Source organism: Cygnus olor, chromosome Z, assembly GCF_009769625.2.
Source record: "Cygnus olor isolate bCygOlo1 chromosome Z, bCygOlo1.pri.v2, whole genome shotgun sequence".
Classification (NCBI taxonomy): domain Eukaryota; kingdom Metazoa; phylum Chordata; class Aves; order Anseriformes; family Anatidae; genus Cygnus; species Cygnus olor.
The window spans coordinates 53,197,929-53,211,742 of record NC_049198.1 but is presented as its reverse complement, the minus strand read 5'-3'; the positions used below and the strand labels follow the sequence as shown (position 1 = coordinate 53,211,742).

At 38.3% G+C, this 13,814-nt stretch overlaps 1 protein-coding gene across 4 annotated transcripts in view; it reads left to right on the top strand.

Moving 5' to 3' along the window:
- Positions 1–13,814, top strand: part of RNF38 (ring finger protein 38) — a 126,507-nt gene that overhangs the window by 87,911 nt on the left and 24,782 nt on the right. For all 4 annotated transcript variants that reach the window (XM_040540527.1, XM_040540525.1, XM_040540524.1 and 1 more), the window contains one exon: positions 10,571–10,764. In XM_040540527.1, coding sequence (XP_040396461.1) covers positions 10,658–10,764 — 107 coding nt within the window. In that variant the 5' untranslated portion in view covers positions 10,571–10,657. The remainder of the gene's footprint in view (positions 1–10,570; positions 10,765–13,814) is intronic.

Below are 13,814 nucleotides of genomic sequence, written 5' to 3'. Positions count from 1 at the left end.
TGTGCCCCTCAGTGGTGGGGTCTTGTATATGGGCAGCCTGTCATCGGTGGCAGTTTGTGTAGCTGGCTGCTTCTGTCCTGTAGGTGTATGCCTCTAAGACGTGTGCTCAGTTTGAATCTGCCAACAGGACAGCAGTGGCCACGTCCCTCAGCCCCAAAGCTCCCTAGACACACCAGACTGGGCTCCACTGGCCACACAGGAGGAATTCCCAGTCCTGGAGCTGCTGGTGGCAGTGGCCACTCCCAACATAACATCCCTTAACAGCTTCTTTTCCTTGGTCTGTGAGAGGGGACATTTGTTTCGTCAGCTGATGCTTACATTCTCAGTATGCAGGAAATCAAGAGTTTGTCAGCACGTTAAAAAAAATCATGAGACGTGTTAGCACAGTGGTGGCTTGTCAAGCTGCTGGAACAGCAGGGAGTACAAATGACTAGACATGTTGCTCATATTTAAGTACAAGTATCTTTCACCAATGTTTTTTCTTGGACTAAAGATCAAGATCACATCAGACTAGACTAAAGATGTATAAAGATCAGATCAGACTTTTTGCACAGTTAACATGCATGTGGACCAAACATGGGAGGAAAATAGTGTTTTTGCAGTGGACAGAGGAAACCAAATGCTCGTTGAAAGTGTGTCTGAGGGGACCAATAACTCAGATGTTAATAAGGTCAATGATGGTTTAGTTCTGTAAATGACATACAAACTAGCATTTCTGTGAAGGCATTTTACCCAAAATTTGCTTGCAGATCTAGTTAGCTGGGTTTTATGGTCGGCAGTCGGCTGCTATGGACTGGGGAAAATAAGCCTGTATCTCTGAAGAAAATTACTTTGTCTTTGGTGTTTGGCAGCAGGTAGAGAAAGGTGGTGTAATTAAAGCTTCAGCCTTTGCGGCCTATGTTGTGCTTGACAGGGCATATCCTGTTTATTCTGTCCTTTGAGATTAAACCTAACTTCTCCATGCATTGCATGTAGACAAAATGTGATTGTAGGTATGTAAGAATAGCCTTTTAATAACTACCCCAGTCTCACACACAAGCTGACAGATAAAAAGCTATTGCCTTCTTCCTCGTAATATGTATTAGTTATATTTTATCGTTAATGTAAAAGTTGAGAATGTTTTGGTACAGTGTGACTCAATTCTGTGTGTAGGAAAACTTTTTAGGTTTCTAAAGAAAAGCTCTGCTTTCTTGGAAAGTTACCATCCTTGTTTAACACTGCCTAAGGTGTAATACTAGTATGTTAGCACTGATCTTTCAAAGATCTTTTTTCATGAAGTGGTGCATCTCTGTCTCAGAAAATTTTCATATATCTGTTTTAATGCATCTTCCAAATAAATAGTTTTATCTATGAAGCCTGCTTCCTTAAAAAAAATCCATCTTTGTTATTCACAACTTTTTTATGTAGAATCATCTGTGGGCATCATTGTACATCATTATTCATCTTACAGCTGATACAGATAATGGATAAAAACAATCCATTACATCACTCTCTGGTACTTCTTTGTGTACCTGCGTAGCCCATAACATGCTTCAAAGTCGAAGGTAATGAAAGCTAACTGAAGTTTGAGATAATCAGCTACTATAGTGTTTGGGGCTGTCAAAATATCTAACTAGGTAACAGTTATTGCACTTTATTGCATTGGTTACAGCATATACTAAGGTTACAGTCCACAAAAACGTTGTCTGAATTGCTTTTGGTGATACTTTAGGGCAAGATTTTGAGAAGGATAGTGTTAAGTGTTTTGCTGAAACTCAAATATGGAGTATTTGTTGTATTCACTGTATCTGTTGATTTTATAATTGTATTTTAGGAGGTTAAAAATAAAATCAGCGTGCTGTTGGGTTTTTTTTGATAGTTTGCCATAACTGAATTAAAATTATGTTTGGCTTTCTGAGTAAAACTGGTTCTTTAGGTGGCATGCAGTTCAGACTTGCCAAATCATTATTTTTATGTTATCATAATGATAGCTTTTACAGGATCTTTCCTAAACATAAATACAGTTGTTTTTTGTTTTTATCAGAGACAATATTTTTACATTTACTCTTCTGATGAGCAGCAGTCGGATTGATGAAAGAATAGGTTGCACTCATTAGCTTAATTTCTGCTCTGGTTGCCTCTTCTGAAAGGGCTTTAGTGAAGGGGAGATATGAGAGAGAGGTGTGGGAGGCACATACCAATGTAGTACCCAGCTTTTACGTAGAGTAAGGCGATACAGCCAACAAGTTACCTTCCCAAATGTGAAAAGGAATATTAGGGAATAGAGTAAGTCTGGTTTTTTTCCTTATGCTTTTTTTATGTGTTTACATCTATAAAGTTTTTAAGTAAATCCATTTTGATCAGTTGCTGTTCCGTTATCAGAAGACTTAATCTGCTTAGGCAGTAGGTCGCTCTACACCTGCAGTACTGTTTTGCCAGTTTTGTGCGAATAGGTGACTTTGGTGTAAATAGAAGACACTTGAGAGCAGTTGTTCTGGACTGGGCTGAGGGAGATGCTGTCATGTGAGCTTATTCTGAATACCAGAACAATATCTGTGAATCCAGTATCTTACCTGGCTACAGGCAGAGGATGTTGGAGTTTTTTTCACATCAAAACAGAGATCTGTAACAAACCCCTCTCTAGTGCCAGTGTTCATGGAACTATTTGCATAATGAAAAATTTCTTCTAGATTTCTTCCTGTTGTGTCTATAAATACATGAGAAACTGCCAAAATGGTACAATAACTACTGTTCAGGCAAATTGGATTCAGAAGAATCCAAACAGTGAGGATGGTGTGGTTTGCTGGCATGTCAAAATGTTTTCTTCTTCTTAAATTAAAAAAAAAAAAGTTTTATTTTTTAATACTTAAAAGCAACAGGAAACACTGGAATACAAATACTGTGTAGATGATATCCAGGAAACAGGACAAGTCTGGAGAACAGACCAGCATAAGATTATCAATTTAAGAATTGATAATGAAAGTGACAGTCAGACGAGCTCTTTAGAGGAGGAAAGATAATGACATGCATTCATTGCTCCAAGTCTGTTGGGGAGGAAGATGAGAAACCTCGACACTGAGTTTAGTCAAGAAGTCCTGCTAGCATGGCTTCAGACAGGGATTTGCGGAATGGAAAGGCAAGGCTAACTTTTGCAGTGAAGAGAGTTTCAGGGAGACACAGTGGCTTCATTTGGGTTCCTCCTTTAAAAACAAGGAAACTGCACATTTTGATCAGGATTCCAAAGTGTAATACTGACTTAGTTTCAGTCTCTGATGTACAAAACATTTAATTGACTGCCATCTTCTGCTTGAGATAAAAACATCATTAATTTGTTGCTTGTGTAAGCCATATTTGTATAGTCACTCAAGAGACGAGTGAGAATGACATTTTTTTGTGGAGAGGAGCTCTTCTACCTTCCAGTAAGAACGTTCTGGCCTTAAAATTCAGCAGTTGCCAAATGGTTGATTGTGTATCACCTTCCCTGTGTGTGCACAATATGCTTTTTTGCCTTGGTTACTACTTTACTTTAAATCGTTTTGATTGTGCCACCGAGATATCTGATTTTAATGTGGAAAAAAGTGGAATTCCTGAGTTTCAGCTTTTTGAATGTATTGAATTTTAAGTATATGAAAGTATGAAAACAAAGTGGTGTTAAAAGGGTGTCTGTAGGCAAACATAATTTGCTAGATGTTGTCCAGATTAAAACTGTTGATTCAGAGATAAGATCTACAATATTTGCCAAGCGAGATTGATTTTTTATTTATTTATTTATTTATTTATTTATTAAGTTCAAGAGTACTACTCCTTAGGCAGTGCAATTGTGGGGACATCTTAGAAGCATAAAGAGAAAATGATGAATGCTTATTCTTTGCTTGAACCATTAGTCTCATCTACCAGAGGCTTTTTAAACATTTAGAGAATGGGAAGTTTGATACATGTTTTGTGTTTGAAATTAAACGTTTAGTACAGATTTCTAGACAGGCTTGCAAATTGAAGATGTGAATATTAGAGGTTGCTATAAAATACTGTGCTTAGAAATGCAAATAAAAGAAACAATCAAACCTGTTTTCCCATCTAAGGACCTACATTACCACCTCGTTTTTTTATTCACACCAAAGTAAATAGTTTAATTAGGATGCTTTGCTTCTTTGGGGAAGGAATTGCACTTCACTGGCCATAGGGTTCATCTCACACTAGTCCAGAAGTTCATATTGCTTGACTTATAATACACTTAAGGGTCCTGCATTGAAATGTGGTATTTCTGGTGTTCCTGGTAACCACAAACAATTATTATTTTATAAGAGACACCAGTATTTCAGTGACTGTTAGTATCAGCCACTATGAGACAGACATTCACCATCTTTTATATCCTATTGGTATTTTTACACAGGGCTAGGTCATGTTGTTAGCTTTGTACTGAAAAACAACAAAACACAGACATTTAGGATATGCACATTAGTATGTTCAAAGGATCTGGTTACCTTTAAGCCTTCCTTTCTTTTATAATACAGGTTTGCAGGCCTTCATCCTCTCTTTTCTAAAAGTGTAAAGGTACTTGTAGCATTTTGTAATTAAACACCTGCTAGGTCATGTTCTATTCAACTATATCCTTAGTATAGCTGTGGTTTAATGCCCTTGGAAGTGTCAGCTATTCAAACTTAGTCTTGCTGTAGCTCTTGTTTTGAGAGGCTCTTATTGCAGTTGTAAAATGCCCTTCATATTAATTATTCTTTGAAAACCTGCCTGTTGCATAATTATTTCCTAATCAAGAATATGAATTTATTATAATATATTTTGGTTGATTTTTGTGATTCATAATAAAGTAATGTGAGTAGACACTTGCCAGTTTTATAGTAATGCATTTGCAAGAGTAATTCTGCGTGTATTGATTTTCTGTTTTGCTTTTTTATGTAAGAAAATGAATAAAACAAGTCCTTGGAAAATATAAAAGTATGCATTAAAGTGAGGTTTCCCTAAATCTGTGAAAAAAAAACTGTCTTGCTAATAATTTACAGGGCCGTTGATAGTGTGTAGCTAGTTATGTCCTGTTGGTTGCTTCTTAACTTCTGCTGGTTTGTTCTACTCATGAACAAACTTATGAACAATAGACAATGAGTACTTATGAACAATGGACAACTGTGAACACAGACCATCCACCTAAGTATTTAAGGTTTTGCCATACTTTCTCTAGAGCTTCTGCAATGTTGTCAATTTGTTTTGATATTTTTCTAAACTAATCTTCAGACATTTGGCTTTAGGAAAATCCACCGCATCCTCCTATTGAAAGCTGAGGGCTTAGCTTTCTTTCTCATGTGCACTCACCTATTATTTGAAGCATGTTTTTAATCTTTCCCAAAATCGTTTATACTTGGTTTCATGGAGATTTCCCATCTCTATAGCATAGGGCAATAGAGTGGCAGAGAGATGTTCAGGTGAATGGCAAGCTGAGCAGAGTTACTCAGTGGTGTTGAATCTTGGCTGAAAGATGAATGGAAATCCTAGACAAATACAGACAATCCTCTTAGTCTGTGAGCTAAGTTTTATGTGGAGAACTTGATCAGGAGGATTAATTTACAATAATTCTGTGGAAATATACTATTCTCATTCTACTAGCAGCAGAAATTAAGTGCATTTGGAAACTACTTTGGTGTTCTTTGCTGCCTGATCTGTGCTTGCACTTCTCCGATATGCAGACTTGAAATAAGACTGGGGCTCTGTCTGTAGTACCCATCCTGGGCTAGTTCGTAGTTGCACATGTTGGTCAGTGGTCTGCTAGCATGTAACACTATAGTTTTCTCTGCCTTTTCTGCAATGGGAATAGCTACTTTGCTTTCCTTTTTACCAGTTACCTTTTTTTTTTTCCCCCATAAAAGGTGTCCATGTAATTTTTTTGGACATTGACAGATTTCCATTAAAGCTAGTTGATGTGTTCAGACGTTTTTGTGAGGGGTAGACTGGTAAACAGATGGTATATTTTGTATTTCTTCATTGTTGAGGGTAATGACAGATTAGGTGAAACATTTTCCAACCTATATTTGGGGGGGGGGGTGTGGGGTGTGGAAAGCAGGTAACCCAGGAGATGCTGTGTAGCAGAGGTAGATGATGACAAAGAATCTCAGGTACACTGTACAGTGCACTTCCAAGAGTGGCAGGTTAGTTGAATACAGCACTAAACTGGCTTGTAAGCTCTACCTTGTAATGCCACATGTAACTTAACCTTCAGCCTCTGCTGTTTTTGGGGGGTGAAATGCAGGATGGCATTAATGCTTATAAAATCAGCTGGGCCTGGTTGGCTCCATGCAGTCATGTAAGCGTCTGTAACCAACTTCCTTTGTCGTGGCTCTAGGACACAGAGCCGTGGGGCACAGCTCTTCCAGAGCTTTCTAGACCTGAGCTGTATGGTACTTTAAGTGAGCTCCGTCCTGGACAGTGACTAAGCCAGTGTGTTTGGAGACAGCTGGTCTGTTCAGCCCAAGGATTTGACGTTACTGCAGGTACCTTCAGAGTACTAGAAACATTGCGATGTAAATTAGATCACTGTTGTTGAAGCATGTAGATTCTTTGCAGAGAGGATATGCAAAATGCGTAGTTAACTAGCCCATTAGATGCCCATAGTTAAATTTGAAGTTGGTTATACGCTTTCACATTTATCTTATTCTCAGTTCATTTCAAGGGAAAAATCATTGCCTTTTCAGTACTCACGCTCGAAAAGGAAAAATGCAGCTAAAGGTTTCTAACCAGCCTGGTAGGGTTGTAGAGGGTATGCTGATCACATCATAATTCTTGTGTATGGCTAAGGAAAAGGCTGTGCTTGAAAGGACTCTTCAAGTATCTCCATGCTGTAAAGATACTAAGGTGAAGGTTACTTTTAAAATACAGGTCTTCATGGGCTACAGGAGAGTGATCTTCAGATATTGACAGCAGTTTTTTTGACATTTCCCTTATGTAATGGTTGGTCTACTTGGTTCATGTGTGTAATCTTCAGAATTTGACGGGAAAAGAAACACCCCAGAGGATGCTGTCTTCATGAAAGTTTCTCCTCTGTCCCCAGGTGAAAATGGAACAGCATTTAGATAAACCGTATAAAAATTACTGTAGGCAACATACAGTGAAGCATAACAATAGTTTTTTTTTCACTAGTGTGTTCCCATTAAAAGATATTTCATAAACTGGCATTCTCTTTAATCACCTTTGTCACTGTTACGCTGTGAGAGCTTGCACAGATGAGAATGGGACAACACTGGTGGGAATGTCCGAATTGCTGGCTTCTAGGGATGAGATTGCACATCTCGTGTCCTGACATAAATTGCATCTGTTATTAGGTACAATCTGATACTTCTGTCCTAAAATTTTCTGATTCTGCTACCTTTAAATACAAAGTAGTTTGTGCTCATTAGGCTGTTTAGTTTAAGTAACATCTAAAATAGGGTTGAGTTTTCACCTTGCTTGTTAAAAGCTCTATGTATGGTGTTTTCGGTAGCTGCCAGGCGGCCTATTCTTGTTGCTTGTTGGGCTGGAGGAAAAACGTGTTGTGTAATGGCTGTTAAGAGCAGCAGTAGTCCCGGAGCATGTTTTGAATATTAGCAAGGTGCATCTGAAGTGGTTTTGGGACTTGGGGAGTTGCCATCATTGCTGAGAGCATCGTATTCCACAAATAAACTGTTGAACTTAATGAGTGATAACTATGTAGATTTGAAAATTATACTGAAAATAGCTAGTTATTCCACCTGCTTGTTGAAACTGACATGAAAATAAACCTTAATTTATACAGGACGTGTTCCTGTTATTGGCTCTGTGTTCTTTTTCTTTTTCATGTGCTGTTACAACCTTGCTGTAATCATAACATGAGATTTGGTTTCTTAATTAGAACTAAGATAAAACACCAGGTCTTCTTGAGGTTTAGGTTGTTTGTATTTTATTTTTTAAAGACATCTGTTTGCAAATCTGGCATAGCTTCAGGTTATTTCTTTCTCAGTATAGGAAAAAAAAATCATAATTACTTTTTAAAACTATAGTTATATGTAATTCCAAAAATGATTTTATCTTTATTTTCTTTCTAATGGGAAGCGAGTTGAAGTGAAAGTACGGTTGCTTAATGTAGAGAGCAATTAAGCACTTGCTGTGGAGTTTGAAATAGCAGTGTGAGGTAGTAATTTGGAGTGATGTTTGTAGAATGTTGTAGATAGATGTTGTAGAATTTGGAGTGATGCTAGCTAGTTGGCAGTTTGCATCTCCACAGTTTTTGAAGAGGTGCAATCCAGATACAAAATGAAAAATAATCAAAGAACTATTTTTATTTTTCCCAGACTACTTTCTACAGGGCAGGGTGTGTTAGTGTTAATGCTTGGGAAAATGTGCCAGATGTAAATATGTCAGTAGCAATGGGAGGTTGCCAACCAAAGGCACATACGGGTTATAGCAGGGCAACAGTGGTTATTTTGTTACTTCATCATGTTTTATTCTCTGCCAGCTTAACTAAACCTTGTGTCTCCTTCTTCCATTTGACTTTTCTTTCTATGCTCCCACAACCCCAGTGTGCCTGCTTTACCTGCATTTTTGTTTCCTGTGTTTCAATTTGAATAGAGTCGGGCCACAAATAATCCTTCTCTTTGTCTCCTTCTGTTGTAAGAGTAGGATAGATTAAACAAGCAGCTCTGTGAGTGGCAGAACAACTGTAGCTTTGTTTATGATTTGTCCTTTGATAACACTCTCCGAAATCTGGTAAGATACATATTTTCACAGAAGCTTTGACTGCTTTGAGGGCAATTGTCCAGTGTCTCTTCCAGTTGTTTGCTTATAACACATTGAAATCCTGAGTGCCTGCGGCCTTCTGGAAGAGTCACCCTTTTACTGGGCATCTGCTTTTGTGAACCTTCAGGAATATGTCTGTATTTTGACCTGTTTTTCTCTTGCTGCTTTACACTGAATATGGATACTGAATTTGATATTCAAGTGCAGTGAGTTAAGGAGTTGAAAAGCAGGTTGCATGCATTATCAGCCTGTTTCCCTATGGAAACCACACTAAAAGCAGATGTGGAATTAAAAATGGGCACCCTCCCATGTACTTTCTTTTTCCTCATAATTTTCTCTTCCATCATCATGGCGTGACTGCTTGAGTTAAAATACAGTAGGAAAAACCTCAATTTCTATTGAAGTATTTGGAAGCATGAGGCTGAAGAGAAGTGAAATTTAGTCAAAATGGCCAGAAGTCAAAAGAGGAAAAATACCTTTTTTGTCTTAAACGCATCAACAAAACTTAGGAGTTACATAAAGGTATGCTTGCACTGGAAAGAACCGGAGGACAAACTAAATATCATTACTAACTTTCAAGAAGCAACTGGTAGTGTTCAGAAAATGATAGGTCCCTGTAAAGCTAAGAAGAGGTCCGTAATCTACAAATAAATCTGAAATGAGACCTCTGACAATCTCAGAATTGCCGGGTTTTCTCTGACTCGGTTATCTGCAGTAGTCTGCAAATTTGAGGCCGCTCCAGCTAATTGAAATAACGCTGCGAGGGACTGAAATGGGTGAGGTGAGCTGAGTGAGTAAGCTGGAGAGCAGCAAACCAGCAGGGTCTGGCTTGCAGGGGGAGTGTCAGTGAAGTGTACGTGATGTTTGGACTCAAAGGTGGATGCAGCGTGGCCATTCCTGTGTAGCTGTTAACGTTCATGTGTTCGGTGATCTCCGTAGCAGAACATTTTCAGTTGTTAGGCTGGTTAACAGCATGACAGGTTACACTTCCGACAGAAGAGTAGGGTGGAGGGAAGGGACATGTATTGCCTTCCCTGCTGGATTTTTGGTCGCCTGTGAGATCTTCTGACAGGAATGGCAGCTGTCTCTAACGAATCAGCAGCATGGGCACACGATGAAAATGAGGGGTAGTTACTTGTATTCAGAACCCACTGGGAGCACGTTGCTTGGAGGCGAGCGGCGTTCATATCACTGACACCAAAACTCTAGGTGTTATGTAGTCCCAGCAGAGCTTTAGTGAAGTAAACACACGTAAACAGAGAAGTGATTTCTTTTCAGATCATTTATGAGTACTTCTCTATGACCAGTATTGTACTAATAAGTAGAAAAATGAGCACTTGTGTGCTGATCTGGCAGAATTAAAATTGGCTGCAGAGCAACACTAATGTCTGATCAGCCACGTTAGTACAGTCCTCATAGAAGAGGGGTGCATCCCAGAGCACGAGTGGTAGCATGAGGGCTGTGCTTATGCATCTTTTCAAGCTTCTGTAACCTGTAAATGCAAGGGCAGGAGGGATGCAAAATAGGATATACCTGATTTTCCTCATATTATTCTCTTTCCTGGTACAATTTTGTTTGTGCGTGGATGTTAGGATTTTGATATGTTCATGCTTCTAAATTATAACTTAGTTATTCGTCAGGGGTTAGAGAGCCATCACAGATCTGTATTACAAAGGTAGTAAGTACGTAACTACTTGCAGTTGATTAATTTCATGGTGTTTTAGTGCGGTCTGCAGTAAATCCCTCCTTCTAATGCTAGCTGCAAAGCGATATTGAAGTGTGGATTGTAACTCACTCATCTGGAGGTGGGTTTTTTGTTTTGTTTCTTGCACTGGCATAGAGCGAAGACAGTCCTAGTCCCAAGCGACAACGCCTTTCCCATTCAGTCTTTGACTATACAGCAGCATCACCAGCCTCATCACCGCCAATGCGACCATGGGAGATGACATCAAATAGGCAGCCTCCTTTGGCTCGGCCCAACCAACACCACTTCTCAGGGGAACGATGCAACACACCTGCACGAAACAGAAGGAGGTAAGCAGTATGTACAGATGGGGAAACAGTTTTTTATTCTTCCTGATTTCATCTCAAGAGAGGAGTATCTCAGAATAGATTCCTCTATTCAGATGAATCAGTATTTCAGACCAGATCACATGGTAAATATGTTAACATTTCCTTTGAGCTGTAAATTATTATATTTGTAACTGAGAAGTTAAAGTAATATAAATTGATTCATCATCCTATAATTTATTGAAGACAACTCAAGGAGTGTTTATTAACATCTTTAATTATTAACCTGATTCTGTTCTACTATGCATTGGAGCAGTAATCTTTCAGAACAATGTGAGGAAAAATCCTATTTCTCATCAGGGTACTTTCAAAGATGATAATCATTATTTATGTAGTACCATGATTTTCCTTGCAGTCACACTTATTTTTGTGCATTAAAAGCCTAAATTCAGGGTTACTGGCTGGAGAGAGCGAGGAGGTTAGCATAGTGTCATATGGTTAATGTGGGTGGTTCACCTCTGATTAAAAATTACATTTCATATTGTTTTTAGCTTGTTGCTTGTTAGACTCTCAAAGAAGAGATTTTGGAATATATTGCAATGGTCGTGGCAGAGTACAGTTTTAGATGGCAAGGTTGAACTGGTTCCTTCACTTTACTATTATAGTTTAACTATCCAAAAGACAAGCTTTCGCTGCCTTGAAATTTGGCTCAGAAATGCTGTGTCACCTAATGCAAATTATAAATCACTGTCCTTCTTTTGTTTCTGAGAAATACTGTAGCTTATTTTCTACTAAAATTGAAGTACCCACTTTTTCATGAATGTAAAATATCAGACTTAATATGTATACATTATCATATATATACACATAGTATATATGTATATAACTGTTTTTCTTCTGATTCCATCTATCAAGTTTGTCAACCATGATCAGGCAAGGGTTGTTTGAAGCAAGTTAGTTACCCTGTTCTGGGGTAACACCTGCTTTTGTTCTAATGAGAGGCATTTGAATGTTTCAGCGCTCTGCTCCCCTGCCTTTGAGCAGGGCATATTTTAGTTTGTGTGCACTGTTGAATTGCAGCTGGCTGTAGCTTATTTTCGTAATGGTACTGCACCCAACCTCCCCTCCTAGAACAGGATTGTTAGGGAGAATGGCACACACGTGCCTCTGTTTTGTAGGAGTCTTTCTGAGTCTTAGAATGCCCTGGAGCCATACTGGAGGTAATAAACACTCTCATGGGTCAAAGTTTGATTCCTTATGATCATTGTGAGTGCATCTGTTGTTAAAGCTTTAGTTGTGATTATGCATTTGCTTTTAAAGCAAATTGCCTGGTTTTCCTGCTTTCTTTCCTGTGTTCCCACTCTGAGTGGCCTCAGAGTTAATAACCTAGACTCTTTTCAGATGAAGATAAGCTGAAAGGTTGCCTCACTGCAGTTGCAAACGGTCATTCAGTTCAAGGGAACAGACTAGCGCAAACTAAACCTCTGAAGTGTGTGTTGGTGGACATCACTCTGACCCGATGTAACCAGTACTAACTCTTCTGCCCTATTGACTCACTCCTGTCAGTCAGCACAGGCTGAGTCTCCGCTGGTTTTTATTATCATCCGGATTTTTTTCCTTAACCTGGATTGCTGTTTAGACCCTATCTCTTTGTATCAGCAATTTTGTACCATGTCTAGCACAACAGAACCCTAATTTAATTTGTTTGTTTGTTTGTTTGTTTGTTTTTTGTTTAGATTCATAGTAAGCAATTAAATATCACGTTTAGAAAAGTGGCCTCCTGGTATGAATTTGCAGAAGGAAGGTGCTGTTTTTGTCCAGATACATATAGTACAGATAAACTGTGAATGTAGAAGTGTAGTGCGTGTCTATATGAAACAGAAGGCCATTTCAATTTGTCTTTGCCAGTCACTGCAAAATGGGGAGATCTGTGCCATTGCTGTGCCTCTCCTTTCATCTATTTTTCCTTTCCTCCTCATCTTGAAGGTAGTACTGAACTGAGTAAAGGCATTTGAGAATGTGCTAGTGCAAAGAAATCTCCCTTGTTAGAGAATACTAACATCAAGACTTTGCAGTTATGGACACCTTTTGATGGTTCTTCCTACCTGGGAGTCTAACTCCTGCATTTTTTTTCACTGCTTCCATTCTGCCTTTTTGTTTCGGTTGGGCATTTATCACGTTTATACTTTGCATGTAGAAGCAGAGGTTTTTAAGTGGTTACTTTCAGAGGGCTTTAAAGCACAAGTTCATTACCAATGTTCAGTAATAGTTTAGATCCCTGCGTTGATTATTCATCTGAAGTGCTTGCCAGTAACTTAGGAAGCATGTAGAGCTGTGTATCTGGATGCACTGAATTTTGCTGAATGAAACCTGTAGTTTATTATTCTGTGTAGGAAAAATACTGTTTTTCTTTTTTTCCAGATAATGTTAATCCATTTGTTTAAAAAAAATAAAACATTACTCCAGAAGTCATGCAAGCTTTTCCTGGCTGTGCTTTCTCATAATTCTGAGTCCATGAAAAAGTAAACGTACACCATTTAACATTTAACAAAGAGTAATTATGAGAAGCTACCTTGTCTAAGTCCTGGTGTCAGAGAATTTCTGTAATTGTTCTTCCAAAGCACTGGGGTTGCCATTGATAGCTTTTCTCTGTTACTGGAGGTTTTCGAAACACACATGTTGCACACACATTTTATGTTAAAATATTTATTTAGAGCATTTATGTTTTGTAGCAGGAAATAACTATAAAGCAACTTCAGTTCACAAAAAAAAATCTTTTGCAGTTAAGTGTTAATCAGTTACGTGGTTAGAAATCATATATACCTGTTTTATCTAATGAGAAAATTATATGTGTATTTTAATAGTAATACAGAGATGGAAAGTGGAAAAAACTTTTCAGAAAAGAAACTGTGATTAAGACATACAAATATATTGAACTGTAAATTGACATCCTCAGTGCTCAGAATAAAACATGTTTTATGTGTTCTGACATGTTAATTTGTGAAGAGAATGAGGGCTGTGCTTTTTTTTTTTCCGCTGTGTTATAATTCAGCATCAGGCCTTCTGTCTGACCT